The sequence below is a fragment of the Polyergus mexicanus genome, unplaced genomic scaffold (genome assembly GCF_030449975.1).
Source record: "Polyergus mexicanus isolate NDT 795.1 unplaced genomic scaffold, iyPolMexi1.0 SCAF_21, whole genome shotgun sequence".
NCBI lineage: Eukaryota > Metazoa > Arthropoda > Insecta > Hymenoptera > Formicidae > Polyergus > Polyergus mexicanus.
The window spans coordinates 5,666,829-5,681,126 of NW_027223341.1; the positions used below are offsets into that span (position 1 = coordinate 5,666,829).

Below are 14,298 nucleotides of genomic sequence, written 5' to 3' on the forward strand. Positions count from 1 at the left end.
TACAAATAAATAATAAGACTCACCAGTGTCGATCTCTTGTGTCTGCGCTGGATCTGGCAAAGGAAAATCATGTAATCGCAAATAAACTTCCATTGCACATTTTGCTGCTTTAAAGTAAAACGGATGAGCACGAAGAACATCTTCTAGCCTCAGGAGACCTACGTAAGATCGTAACGTCATCTTCCGCATACAATATGTATGAAAGTCGAATTGGTCCTCTATGATTTCCGAAAAATGCTGCAAATAATAGCAAATATCGTAATAACATATTACACGATACTGTATACGTACATCGCAAATGTATTGTATAATATACAATATAACTTACCCTATCAACTTCATGACATTTTTTCAATGCCTCTCCATATTTTCCAAGGCGTTTGTACGCATTTGCTGCTTCCGTTTGAATCCACATGCATTGCATCTCATTTAAATTTTCCATAGCTAAAACCCCTTCTCTCGTAAATTTCCCACATGTCTCTTCCGCTTCTTTAATAAGATTCGCACGAAGCATATACTTGGCACATTTAGAGTTAATGTATCGATCTGCTGTATCTAACCCTTGCGCTTCATCAAGCCACTTATAAGCTTCTTGAACATTCCCCGCATGCTATCGACAAACATTTTTTTTTTTAAATTAGATATCTCTTATATTGGTCCTTGTAATTTAAATGTATTATTAAAATAAGTATATAAAACTTTATTACTTTATAAATGCGTCCTTTGGTAACAAAAAGTTCTATAAGGGTAGGAGTATGATCAATGGCAGCATCAATTTCAATTAATGCCTTCTCTGTTTGACCGAGATAATCATAATGTTGCGCTAGGTAATAATATGTCCACAATAAAGCAGATGCTGGTTCTCTGGGATTATCTTTCTCTTGATCGCTAAAATGACCGTTAAGTTTTAACGCTTCCTTATATTGTAGAAGTAGAGATGATATGATTTCGACCTTCTCTTTATCAGTATATAATAAACGAAGATTCACAAATAATGGTGGCACACCTTTATGAAGCCCTGGAAAGAAGAAAAAAAAAAAAAAAGAAAAAAAATTAAATATACATCATGTATTATAAAAGTCTCGTTTAGATAAATAATAATAATAATTATATATATATATATATATATGCAGAAAGAAAATTGCCTCTTCGTAAATATCGATCAACTAAAACTTTAAATTCATCTCCTGACGCAAAATTGAGTTGCAAACGGCGCGGTGCTAACGCTCGAGGGAAGAGCTCTTCGTATCTTTGGAGCATATGCAATGTTTCACTTGGTGAGGTATGTCTTTCAGCCTCTGCTAGCCTAGTATAATATGTTGTATTTTCGGGGTTAATATCTAACAACTCCTTGTAAACTTGTTCCGCTTCTGCATACTGCTCTAATTGAAGTCTTAATTTACCTGCAAGACAAATCAAAAATTACAAGAAATATATTACAAAACATTTGATTATAGGTGATAAATATGAAGAAAATTGTATAAAAAAACATATTGCAATATACCATAAGTCTCTTTTACAGTGACCTTGTCACAAATTTGATCACTATACTTGTCTAAATGTTTTAACGCTTGTTCACATTCTCCCGATTCCTGGATGACCATATTCTGATACAATAGCAATTCACTATGTTCATAATCATAACAAATCTGCACACATTATAAATATTTCTATTATATCTCTCTTTTTTTTTTTTTACTATATAAAGTTAATTGTTAAATTTATATAAAAATTATTATTTATATATATATATATATTGTACATACCATTGGAGAATTTCGAAAAGTGTCTAAAATCTTCAATGCCATTTCATAGTCTTTCAACAAATGATACGAAATAGCAAAACCAATCCAAGAAGCTCGTTGAGTAGGACGTAACATAAACAACTGATATCTAGTGTCCTAAAAGCAAGAAAAAGAATCAGTTAGTTATTATATAATTACAATATACAATAAAATAGCCAATAAAATAATGTATTCTTTAAAGCGCTCACTTTATAGCCCTCCAGATCCCGCATTTGAATTTGAAGCAACGATAGATCCCTAAGAATTTGAATATTGTCCTTATCCCATTTGAGCGCATTTCTATAACATTTGATAGCCTCGTCGTACTTCTTGTCAGAACGCTGTAGAAGACCATAGACATGCCAACAAACATGAGACTGTAGGTCATTTCTGAGGCCGCGACGTACATGATCATAAGCTTCATCTTTGCGGCCTAAGCAGTTCAAAGTCAGACCTTTCATCGCCAAGGTCTCTCCATGTTCGCTGAACTTGGGATTTGACAGGATTTGCTTTGCAAATTTTAACCCATTTTTGTATTGCTTGTGTTCATAGCATCTCTGGAAAAAAAAAAAAAAAAAAAAAAAAACGCGTGGTGTGAAAATGTATCAAAGGGTTAAAAGGGATGTTCGAAGAGTTTTATTTTGTATTTCGTGCAAGATCGGTGTACCGATCATCGCGGGTTGTCGCCGAGCGAAACGGCTTTTCATTCGTAACATCAAGCACGGCGACCCGTTCCGCGATCGCCAGTGAATTTTTCCCGTTTTTCCCGAAGAGTGCTTTATCATTAGAGCATGATGAGAGTGGGGTCCAAAACAGAATGTTTTGATTGGCCGTTACTCACCAGAATTCGCTTAAACAAGGCATTTTCTTTTGGTGGCAATGGGTTGCTGGAGGGCATTTTTGTATAACTACAAAAATAGGGGGCTTTTTCCACCCGGTAAACTTAATTTTCACCACAAAACCTCGTGGCCACAAACGAAGAAGTCGATCTTTGATCACGTGATCATCTGCGACAATGCTGTTCCGCCGGAAATGTACTGCCGTCACGGTGCCGCAGATTTCAAATAATCCTAGGACACATTATAATGTGTTCACAATTTTCTTTCTATTTCCATTTATATTCGAACCTTGATATCGCTTACCAAATATCTCTCTGCGTACTAATATATACATATCTATAAAAAATGATATTCGCTCGCGCGAATATACATCGCGAAGAAGCATTTGGAAATCTTATACGTGGGATAGAGTGGCATTCGGTTAACCAATCGAGTCATAGAAATCTTTGCTCCTTTTATTCTGATTGGTCAATTAAATGCTACTTTATATCTCCCACAAATAGAATTTCCGAACACATTCAAAGCAGTCAGAATTCAGAATGCTCCGAGTCGAGATGCGCGCCAGTCATTGTGTTATTGGGCCAAGTAACAATGGCAATAAATACAGCGGTGGTACAGATGATCTAGAAAACGTGAGCACATGGGCATCAAAGTTTCTTTAGCAGGTGTTTCATTTTTTTAGTCTGGCGGACAATATATATAAAGATAGGTTATACAAGGAGTTTCTTATATATATATAAAGTAAGTCAAAATATATTGTTATAATTTATATTTATATATAATAGAGAATTTATTGTATAAAAGGAATTAAGAAAATGTAAAGTTAAAAATTTAAAATTTTAACAATTTTTACAATAACAATTAATAACCATACATCTTTCTGTTTCTATAGATAATCTTCATTGATATTGTATTTCGAATTCGCCGCACATGCACAAAAAAATTTGGCTTGAACAACTGTTATGTTAATGCTCGCAAGCACCTTAACGTGAAATGGATATGCGTGTGTTTTTATGTCTTTTATTTTAATTAATTTATCAAACAAAACAAACTTTTGTTTAACGCCAAGCGCAGTATATTGAAGTATACCCAAAGCAATATGTGTATTTATCCGTTGGATTTAGGTGTTTAAATTTATTAGGAGCCCGTATGAATTATTATAAACATGAAGGACTTTTGTAGCAAATTATGTATGTTATTATTAGAAGAATATTTTGGATCTATTGTACAAAGTATAGGAAATAGTTTGTTATATGGCATAAAAACATTAAACGTTATACAGATTGATACAAGTCTACCGTTAATAAAGGTACAATAAACTTTTGTGTAAGATACTAGATATTAACAAATTATCGCAACATAAAACGTTATCTTTTTGTACCTATTATTGATATTTTATATTTATCAAAAATTTCTCTCTCTCTCTCTCTCTCTCTCTCTCTCTCTCTTTCTCTCTCTCTCTTTTTTTTCTTTTTTTTTATATTATACATATCCTTTAAAAGTAATCTTATTACATTTAGGTAAAAGAAGGGTTGTGTGTCCTTATAAAATATGGTTTTGTCACTTATCAACATGGTGATAAAGGTACTCAATATATCCTAAATACTGAGAAAATTATTACACTTCTTCGTTATCCGAGGTATTTTTACTTATCAAAACAAATAAGTTTTTATTTTTTTCTTTATAAATATGATTTGTTTAATATTAAAAACATTACTTATTCATTTATTCATTATAGATATATGCTATTTGCAAAAACTTACTGTAAAGATGAAGGTGAAATCATGTTAGAAGAGGTATTAAAACATGGATATATCACAGCATCTGAAGTCATAATAAAAACATATAAACGAATCGAGGAGACACCTTCTAAATGTATATATAATTTAAATACAGTAAACATATACAATTGTTTTGTCATATATTTCTATTTACCTTAAAAATTATTTCTTGATTTTCTATCTTCATAATATAATAATTTTTATAAACAGAATCTGTGTGTCATGTTAATAATCTAAATTTTTTTTTTTTTTTTTTTTTAGGTGCTGAACTTTCTATCTCAAATTTGAAAAACAAATTTGAATTATTAGTGAAGAATCAATTTTTAATGCGTAGCGTATCTTTCGATACAATGACGGAAAATACTGAAAAACCCAATTATAACTTACCACAACTTGACTCGAAGGCCATTTCTAACATATTGCAAGGACAAAATGCCAATCCTGGAGATAATGAACTGTATTGGAAGGTCAATTTTGACCGATTTACACAAGATTTTAGGTAAGACCGCTAATTTAAGTCTGGATTATTATTAAAAAATGTTAACATATAACTTATTTATATTAGGGATAAAATTGTTATATCAGCCATGACTGAAAGATTTGATATGAATGCTGGAGAATTAATGAGACAGTTGATTAATTTGATGTATTTGCGTACTGCACCTTGGGCGGCTACATCAAATCCAATACCGTTTACTGAAATAAAAGAAGAAGTGAAAAAATTGAATTATTCAGAACTTGAACAGTATCTTGACCAATATCTGCGACTTGTAGAAGAAGACAGTAGCCAATTTATTAAACGAGTTGGTGATTCTGGTGGAGGGCAATACAGTATTAATATGAAAAGTGCATTCGAACAGTTGGTATGGACAACCGTAGAAAGTATCGTAACAGAAAGATTTGGTTCCAAGGCTGCAAGAATTTTCAGGCAAGGATAAATATCTATCTAATAAATCTAAAGTTTTATTTTATTACAAAGAAGAGCAAATACATAATCGTATATTTTTTTTTTTTTTATATATGACTGCTCAATTTTTCTATGATTTTAGATTAGTGCGCATTGAAAAAAATGTTAACTTGGACCAAATTCAACAATTAGCAATGATTCCAGCAAAAGAAGCTAAATGTTTAACATATATTTTGGCACAAGAGAATTATATACAGATGCAAGAGATCAAGAAAATTGGAACTTTGACAGCACCAACAAAAGGACTTTTCCATTTTTACATCGATCTAACTAAAACTGTCCAAATGGAAATTGAGCATTGTTGTCAAGCATTATATAACATTATAAAAAGACGAGAGAATGAACTAACCAATAATAAACGTATGATAGAAAAACAATTAAGAGTACAGATACTCTCTACTAACATGAAGGAACATGGTGCTACAGAACAACAATTGGCTGATGTAATATCAATACATATATATATATATAGTTGCAAATCAATAACGACAAAATGTTTTTTCTTTATAGATTGCAGAGATGATGACGCCATCTGAAATTCAACAGCTTGAGAAAGCACAAAATGCGATCAAGAAACTGAATATCACAGAGTTGCAAATAGATGAAACCTTGTTTTTATTAACAATGTATCTTCGATATCATTAAATGAAAACTGTTTTACTGTTTTAATATCTTGTTTTTTTTTTTTTTTTTTTTTTTTTAATAAGATATGCGTATATATAAATGAGACTGTTGCATTTATTCATTTATATAGTTTATATTTATTTATATATAATAATGTGATTACGCTTGTAAAAAAAAAAAAATACAAACAACAAAGAATACCTAGCTTTCAAATTATTATAACAAATACAATATAATCATATATTTATATATTTTTATAATAGTGTACTGCTCTCTATTGCGATACAGTGTGTTTGATGTTTCTCTCTATGAGGAAAAGTCATCTTGGGTGACATTAACATAAATGAATAATTTGCTATTTACCAATGTTTATATATATATATATATATATATTTTTTTTTTTTTTTTTTACTTAAGCAATAATGATATGCTTTTAAGAAATGAAATATGAAGGAAAGATACTTCTGTGACTCATAGCCAGCTTGTGATACATTCACAATAATAATAGAATTCTATTTTAAAATCTTCAATCGCATTCAATAAAAATGTTCCCATACAAATATTCTCAGATGTAATATTTTGTTCGATAAGTGTAACAAGGATAGCGCGAGGCATGCACGCGGATGATACAGCGTTTGCGAGGCGGTGTGAGAGAGATAACGCGAGGCATACACGCGTGTAGGAGAAGGATAGCGTGAAGCGTCTGCAATGTGTGGGAGAGGGATAGCGCGAGGAGTTTCTACGAGCGTGGAAGAGGGATAACGTTCGCATGGACGTGGGAAAAGGATAGCGTTCGTAAGACGGTGAGTACGAGGGAGATAGAGCGGTTGAGGTTGAGGTTGAGATTGAGGTTGAGGTTGACGTTGACGTTGAGGTTGAGGTTGAGGTTGAGGTTGAGGTTGACGTTGACGTTGACGTTGACGTTGACGTTGACGTTGACGTTGACGTTGACGTTGACGTTGACGTTAAAGTTGATGATGTTGATGTTGAAGTTGACGTTGAAGTTGAAGTTTGAAGTGGAAGTTGATGTTGATGTTGACGTTGACGTTGACGTTGACGTTAAAGTTGAAGTTGAAGTTGAAGTTAAAGTTGATGATGTTGATGTTTGAAGTGGAAGTTGATGTTGATGTGGATGTTGACGTAGACGTAGACGTAGACGTAGACGTAGACGTAGACGTAGACGTAGACGTAGACGTTGACGTTGACGTTAAAACGTTGACGTTGACGTTGATGTTGATGTTGACGTTAAAACGTTGACGTTGACGTTAAAACATTGACGTTGACGTTGACGTTGATGTTGACGTTGACGTTGATGTTGATGTTAAAGTTGAAGTTGAAGTTGAAGTTAAAGTTGATGACGTTGACGTTGACGTTGACGTTGACGTTGACGTTGACGTTGACGTTGACGTTGAAGTTGAAGTTGACGTTGACGTTGAAGTTGACGTTGACGTTAAAAACGTTGATGTTGACGTTGACGTCGAAGTTGCCGTTAAAACGTTGACGTTGACGTTGACGTTGAAGTTGACGTTGAAGTTGACGTTGAAGTTGACGTTGAAGTTGAAGTTGATGTTGATGTTATGTTGAAGTTGAAGTTGATGTTGATGTGAGTGATAGTGAGTGAGCGTGCGTGAGTGTAAATGAGTGTGAGTGAGTGTGAGTGAGTATGAGTGAGAGTGAGTAAGTGTGAGTGAGTGTGAGTGAGTGTGTGACTGAGTGTGAGTGAGTGTGAGTGTGTGAGTTAGTGTGAGTGAGTGTGAGTGAGTGTGAGTGAGTGTGAGTGAGTGTGAGTGAGTGTGAGTGAGTGTGAGTGAGTGTGAGTGAGTGTGTGAGCGAGTGTGAGTGAATGTGAGCAAGTGTGTAAGCAAGTGTGAGTAAGTGTGTGAGCGAGTGTGTGAGCAAATGTGAGTGAGTGTTAGTGAGTGTGAGTGAGTGTGAGTGAGTGTGAGTGAGGGTGACTGAGTGTGTGGCTGAGTGTGAGTGAGTATGAGGGAGTGTGAATGAGTGTGAGCAAGTGTGAGTGAGTGTGAGTGAGTGTGAGTGAGTGTGAGTTTGAGTGTGAGTGTGTGAGCGAGTGTGTGACTGAGTGTGAGTGAGTATGAGTGAGTGTGAATGAGTGTGAGCAAGTGTGAGTGAGTGTGAGTGAGTGTGAGTGAGTGTGTGAGTGTGAGTGAGTGTGTGACTGAGTGTGAGTGAGTGTGAGTGAGTGTGAGTGAGTGTGAGTGAGTGTGAGTGAGTGCAGGTGTGTGAGTGTGAGTGATTGTGAGTGTGAGTGAGTATGGATGAATGCGAGTGAGTGCGAGTGTGTGAGTGTGAGTGAGTGTGAGTGTGAATGAGTGAGTGTGAGTGAGTGTGAGTGAGTCTGTGAGCGAGTGTGTGAGTGAGTGTGTGTGAGTGTGAGTGAGTGTGGAAATGCGAGTTAATTGTCGAGTGAGTGTGAGTGTGAGCGAGTGTGAGTGAATGTGTGAGTGAGTGTGAGTGAGTGTTAGCGAGTGTGAGCAAGTGTGAGTGAGTGTGAGTGAGTGTGAGTAAGTGTGAGTGAGTGTGAGCAAGTGTGTAAGCAAGTGTGAGTGTGTGTTAGCGAGTGTGTGAGCAAGTGTGAGTGAGTGTTAGTGAGTGTTAGCGAGTGTGTGAGCGAGTGTGAGTGAGTGTGAGTGAGTGTGAGTGAGTGTGAGTGAGTGTGAGTGTGTGAGTGTGAGTGAGTGTGGGTAAGTGTAAGTGAGTGTGTGAGTGAGTGTGAGTGAGTGTGAGTGAGTGAGTGTTAGCGAGTGTGTGAGCAAGTGTGAGTGAGTGTGAGTGAGTGTGAGTAAGTGTGAGTGAGAGTGAGCAAGTGTGTAAGCAAGTGTGAGTGAGTGTGAGTGTGTGTTAGCGAATGTGTGAGCAAGTGTGAGTGAGTGTTAGTGAGTGTGAGTGAGTGTGAGTGAGTGTGTGAGTGAGTGTGAGTAAGTGTGAGTGAGTGTGAGCAAGTGTGTAAGCAAGTGTGAGTGAGTGTGAGTGAGTGTTAGCGAGTGTGTGAGCAAGTGTGAGTGAGTGTGAGTGAGTGTGAGTGAGTGTGAGTAAGTGTGAGTGAGTGTGAGCAAGTGTGTAAGCAAGTGTGAGTGAGTGTGAGTGTGTGTTAGCGGGTGTGTGAGCAAGTGTGCGTGAGTGTTAGTGAGTGTGAGTGAGTGTGTGTGAGTGTGTGTGAGTGTGTGAGTGTGTGTGAGTGTGTGAGTGTGTGTGAGTGTGTGTGAGTGTGTGTGAGTGTGTGTGAGTGTGTGTGAGTGTGCGTGAGTGTGCGTGAGTGTGCGTGAGTGTGCGTGAGTGTGCGTGAGTGTGCGTGAGTGTGCGTGAGTGAGTGTGCGTGAGTGTGCGTGAGTGTGTGTGAGTGTGTGTGAGTGTGTGAGTGTGTGTGAGTGTGTGAGTGTGTGAGTGTGTGAGTGTGTGTGAGTGTGTGTGACTGCGTGAGTGCGTGAGTGTGCGTGAGTGTGCGTGAGTGTGTGTGAGTGTGTGTGAGTGTGTGTGAGTGTGTGAGTGTGTGTGAGTGTGTGAGTGTGTGAGTGTGTGTGTGAGTGTGTGAGTGAGTGTGAGTGTGTGTGAGTGTATGTGAGTATGTGTGAGTGTGTGTGAGTGTGCGTGAGTGTGTGTGAGTGTGTGTGAGTGTGTGTGAGTGTGTGTGAGTGTGTGTGAGTGTGTGTGAGTGCGTGAGTGTGTGTGAGTGTCTATGAGTGTGTGTGAGTGTGTGAGTGTGTGTGAGTGTGTGTGAGTGTGTGAGTGTGCGTGAGTGTTTGTGAATGTGCGTGAGTGTGTGTGAGTGTGTGTGAGTGTGTGAGTGTGTGAGTGTGTGAGTGTGTGAGTGTGTGTGAGTGTGTGTGAGTGTGTGAGTGTGTGTGAGTGTGTGTGAGTGTGTGTGAGTGAGAGTGAGTGAGCGTGAGTGTGTGTGTGAGTGTGTGTGACTGTGTGACTGTGTGAGTGTGTGTGTGTGTGTGTGTGTGAGTGTGTGAGTGTGTAAGTGTGTAAGTGTGTGAGTGTGTGTGAGTGTGTGTGAGTGTGTGAGTGTGTGTGAGTGTGTGAGTGTGTGTGAGTGTGTGAGTGTGTGTGAGTGTGTGTGAGTGTGTGTGAGTGTGTGTGACTGCGTGAGTGCGTGAGTGTGTGTGAGTGTGTGTGAGTGTGTGTGAGTGTGTGTGAGTGTGTGTGAGTGTGTGAGTGTGTGAGTGTGTGAGTGTGTGTGAGTGTGTGAGTGTGTGTGTGAGTGTGTGTGAGTGTGTGGGTGAGTGTGCGTGAGTGTGCGTGAGTGTGCGTGAGTGTGCGTGAATGTGTGCGAGTGTGTGAGTCTGTGTGAGTGTGTGAGTGCGTGAGTGTGTGTGAGTGTGCGAGTGCGTGAGTGCGTGAGTGTGTGTGAGTGTGTGTGAGTGTGTGTCAGTGTGTGTGAGTGTGTATGAGTGTGTGTGAGTGTGTGAGTGTGTGTGAGTGAGAATGAGTGAGCGTGAGTGTGTGTGAGTGTGTGTGAGTGTGAGTGAGTGTGTGAGTGTGTGTGAGTGTGTGTGAGTGTGTGTGTGAGTGTGTGTGAGTGTGTGAGTGTGCGTGAGTGTGTGTGAGTGTGTGAGTGTGTGTGAGTGTGTGTGACTGTGTGAGTGTGTGAGTGAGTGAGTGTGTGAGTGTGCGTGAGTGTGTGTGAGTGTGTGTAAGTGTGCGTGAGTGTGCGTGAGTGTGCGTGAGTGTGCGTGAGTGTGCGTGAGTGTGCGTGAGTGTGCGTGAGTGTGCGTGAGTGAGTGTGCGTGAGTGTGCGTGAGTGTGCGTGAGTGTGCGTGAGTGTGTGTGAGTGTGTGTGAGTGTGTGAGTGTGCGTGAGTGTGTGTGAGTGTGTGAGTGTGTGTGAGTGTGTGTGACTGTGTGAGTGTGTGTGAGTGTGTGTGTGAGTTTGTGTGACTGTGTGAGTGTGTGAGTGAGTGAGTGTGTGAGTGTGTGTGAGTGTGCGTGAGTGTGCGTGAGTGTGCGTGAGTGTGCGTGAGTGAGTGTGCGTGAGTGTGCGTGAGTGTGTGTGAGTGTGTGTGAGTGTGTGTGAGTGTGTGAGTGTGTGTGAGTGTGTGAGTGTGTGAGTGTGTGAGTGTGTGTGTGAGTGAGTGTGAGTGTGTGTGAGTGTATGTGAGTCTGTGTGAGTGTGTGTGAGTGTGCGTGAGTGTGCGTGAGTGTGTGTGAGTGTGTGTGAGTGTGTGTGAGTGTGTGTGAGTGTGTGTGAGTGTGTGTGAGTGTGTGTGAGTGTGTGTGAGTGTGTGTGAGTGTGTGTGAGTGTGTGAGTGTGAGAGCGTGAGTGTGAGTGTCTATGAGTGTGTGTGAGCGTGTGAGTGTGTGTGAGTGTGTGTGACTGTGTGAGTGTGTGAGTGTGTGAGTGTGTGTGAGTGTGTGAGTGTGTGAGTGTGTGAGTGTGTGTGTGAGTGTGTGTGTGAGTGTGTGAATGTGTGAGTGTGTGACTGAGTGTAAGTAAGTGTGTGTGAGTGTGTGTGAGTGTGTGTGACTGCGTGAGTGCGTGAGTGTGTGTGAGTGTGTGTGAGTGTGTGTGAGTGTGTGAGTGTGTGAGTGTGTGAGTGTGTGAGTGTGTGAGTGTGTGTGAGTGTGTGAGTGTGTGTGTGAGTGTGTGTGAGTGTGTGGGTGAGTGTGCGTGAGTGTGCGTGAGTGTGCGTGAGTGTGCGTGAATGTGTGTGTGTCTGTGCGTGACTGTGTGTGTGACTGTGTGAGTGTGTGAGTGTGTGTGAGTGTGTGTGACTGTGTGAGTGTGTGTGAGTGTGTGTGTGTGAGTGTGTGTGAGTGTGTGAGTGTGTGTGAGTGTGTGTGACTGTGTGAGTGTGTGTGAGTGTGTGTGTGTGAGTGTGTGTGAGTGTGTGTGAGTGTGAGTGAGTGTGTGAGTGTGTGTGAGTGTGTGTGAGTGTGTGTGTGAGTGTGTGTGAGTGTGTGAGTGTGCGTGAGTGTGTGTGAGTGTGTGAGTGTGTGTGAGTGTGTGTGACTGTGTGAGTGTGTGAGTGAGTGAGTGTGTGAGTGTGAGTGAGTGTGTGTGAGTGTGTGTAAGTGTGCGTGAGTGTGCGTGAGTGTGCGTGAGTGTGCGTGAGTGTGCGTGAGTGTGCGTGAGTGTGCGTGAGTGAGTGTGCGTGAGTGTGCGTGAGTGTGCGTGAGTGTGCGTGAGTGTGTGTGAGTGTGTGAGTGTGTGAGTGTGTGAGTGTGTGAGTGTGTGTGTGAGTGTGTGAGTGAGTGTGAGTGTGTGTGAGTGTATGTGAGTATGTGTGAGTGTGTGTGAGTGTGCGTGAGTGTGCGTGAGTGTGCGTGAATGTGTGTGTGTCTGTGCGTGACTGTGTGTGTGACTGTGTGAGTGTGTGAGTGAGTGTGTGAGTGTGTGTGACTGTGTGAGTGTGTGAGTGTGTGAGTGTGTGTGAGTGTGTGAGTGTGTGTGAGTGTGTGTGACTGTGTGAGTGTGTGTGAGTGTGTGTGTGTGAGTGTGTGTGAGTGTGTGTGAGTGTGAGTGAGTGTGTGAGTGTGTGTGAGTGTGTGTGAGTGTGTGTGTGAGTGTGTGTGAGTGTGTGAGTGTGCGTGAGTGTGTGTGAGTGTGTGAGTGTGTGTGAGTGTGTGTGACTGTGTGAGTGTGTGAGTGAGTGAGTGTGTGAGTGTGAGTGAGTGTGTGTGAGTGTGTGTAAGTGTGCGTGAGTGTGCGTGAGTGTGCGTGAGTGTGCGTGAGTGTGCGTGAGTGTGCGTGAGTGTGCGTGAGTGAGTGTGCGTGAGTGTGCGTGAGTGTGCGTGAGTGTGCGTGAGTGTGTGTGTGTGTGTGAGTGTGTGAGTGAGTGTGAGTATGTGTGAGTGTGCGTGAATGTGTGTGTGTCTGTGCGTGACTGTGTGTGTGACTGTGTGAGTGTGTGAGTGAGTGTGTGAGTGTGTGTGACTGTGTGAGTGTGTGAGTGTGTGAGTGTGTGTGAGTGTGTGAGTGTGTGTGAGTGTGTGTGAGTGTGTGAGTGTGTGTGAGTGTGTGTGTGAGTGTGTGTGAGTGTGTGTGAGTGTGTGAGTGTGTGAGTGTGTGAGTGTGTGAGTGTGTGTGAGTGTGTGTGAGTGTGTGTGACTGCGTGAGTGCGTGAGTGTGTGTGAGTGTGTGTGAGTGTGTGTGAGTGTGTGGGTGAGTGTGCGTGAGTGTGCGTGAGTGTGTGTGTGAGTGTGCGTGAGTGTGCGTGAGTGTGCGTGAGTGTGCGTGAGTGTGCGTGAGTGTGTGTGAGTGTGTGTGAGTGTGTGTGAGTGTGTGTGAGTGTGTGAGTGTGTGTGAGTGTGTGTGAGTGTGTGTGAGTGTGTGTGAGTGTGTGTGAGTGTGTGTGAGTGTGTGTGAGTATGTGTGAGTGTGTGTGAGTGTGCGTGAGTGTGCGTGAGTGTGTCTGTGAGTGTGTGTGTGTGAGTGTGTGTGACTGTGTGAGTGTGTGTGAGTGTGTGTGTGAGTGTGTGAGTGTGTGTGAGTGTGTGTGAGTGTGTGAGTGTGTGTGAGTGTGTGTGAGTGTGTGTGTGAGTTTGTGTGACTGTGTGAGTGTGTGAGTGAGTGAGTGTGTGAGTGTGTGTGAGTGTGTGTGAGTGTATGTGAGTGTGCGTGAGTGTGCGTGAGTGTGCGTGAGTGTGCGTGAGTGTGCGTGAGTGTGCGTGAGTGTGCGTGAGTGAGTGTGCGTGAGTATGCGTGAGTGTGCGTGAGTGTGTGTGAGTGTGTGTGAGTGTGTGAGTGTGTGTGAGTGTGTGAGTGTGTGAGTGTGTGTGTGAGTGAGTGTGAGTGTGTGTGAGTGTATGTGAGTCTGTGTGAGTGTGTGTGAGTGTGCGTGAGTGTGCGTGAGTGTGTGTGAGTGTGTGTGAGTGTGTGTGAGTGTGTGTGAGTGTGTGTGAGTGTGTGTGAGTGTGTGTGAGTGTGTGTGAGTGTGTGTGAGTGTGTGTGAGTGTGTGAGTGTGAGAGCGTGAGTGTGAGTGTCTATGAGTGTGTGTGAGCGTGTGAGTGTGTGTGAGTGTGTGTGACTGTGTGAGTGTGTGAGTGTGTGAGTGTGTGTGAGTGTGTGAGTGTGTGAGTGTGTGAGTGTGTGTGTGAGTGTGTGTGTGAGTGTGTGAGTGTGTGAGTGTGTGACTGAGTGTAAGTAAGTGTGTGTGAGTGTATGTGAGTGTGTGTGAGTGTGTGTGAGTGTGTGTGAGTGTGTGTGACTGCGTGAGTGCGTGAGTGTGTGTGAGTGTGTGTGAGTGTGTGTGAGTGTGTGAGTGTGTGTGAGTGTGTGTGAGTGTGAGTGTGTGTGTGAGTGTGTGTGAGTGTGTGAGTGTGTGTGAGTGTGTGTGAGT

At 41.3% G+C, this 14,298-nt stretch overlaps 2 protein-coding genes across 2 annotated transcripts in view; one reads left to right on the forward strand and one right to left on the reverse strand.

The window, feature by feature from the left end:
• The window catches only part of Naa15-16 (N-alpha-acetyltransferase 15/16), a 33,794-nt gene extending 31,014 nt beyond the window's left edge, over positions 1-2,780 (reverse strand). Inside the window, exons 1-8 of the mRNA XM_070312162.1 lie at positions 2,626-2,780; positions 1,994-2,341; positions 1,767-1,901; positions 1,505-1,649; positions 1,146-1,403; positions 708-1,018; positions 329-610; positions 24-237 (exon numbers count right to left, since the gene is read on the reverse strand). Coding sequence (XP_070168263.1) covers positions 24-237; positions 329-610; positions 708-1,018; positions 1,146-1,403; positions 1,505-1,649; positions 1,767-1,901; positions 1,994-2,341; positions 2,626-2,682 — 1,750 coding nt within the window. The 5' untranslated portion in view covers positions 2,683-2,780. The remainder of the gene's footprint in view (positions 1-23; positions 238-328; positions 611-707; positions 1,019-1,145; positions 1,404-1,504; positions 1,650-1,766; positions 1,902-1,993; positions 2,342-2,625) is intronic.
• Positions 2,781-3,148: 368 nt separating this feature from the next.
• Polr3c (RNA polymerase III subunit C) lies at positions 3,149-6,149 on the forward strand. Its single transcript, XM_070312003.1, has 8 exons — positions 3,149-3,364; positions 3,516-3,932; positions 4,144-4,262; positions 4,362-4,498; positions 4,666-4,903; positions 4,970-5,332; positions 5,454-5,814; positions 5,882-6,149. Exons 2-8 carry the CDS (start codon positions 3,789-3,791, stop codon positions 6,014-6,016), a joined length of 1,497 nt encoding a protein of 498 aa, XP_070168104.1. The 5' UTR covers positions 3,149-3,364; positions 3,516-3,788; the 3' UTR covers positions 6,017-6,149.
• Positions 6,150-14,298: the final 8,149 nt, after the last annotated feature.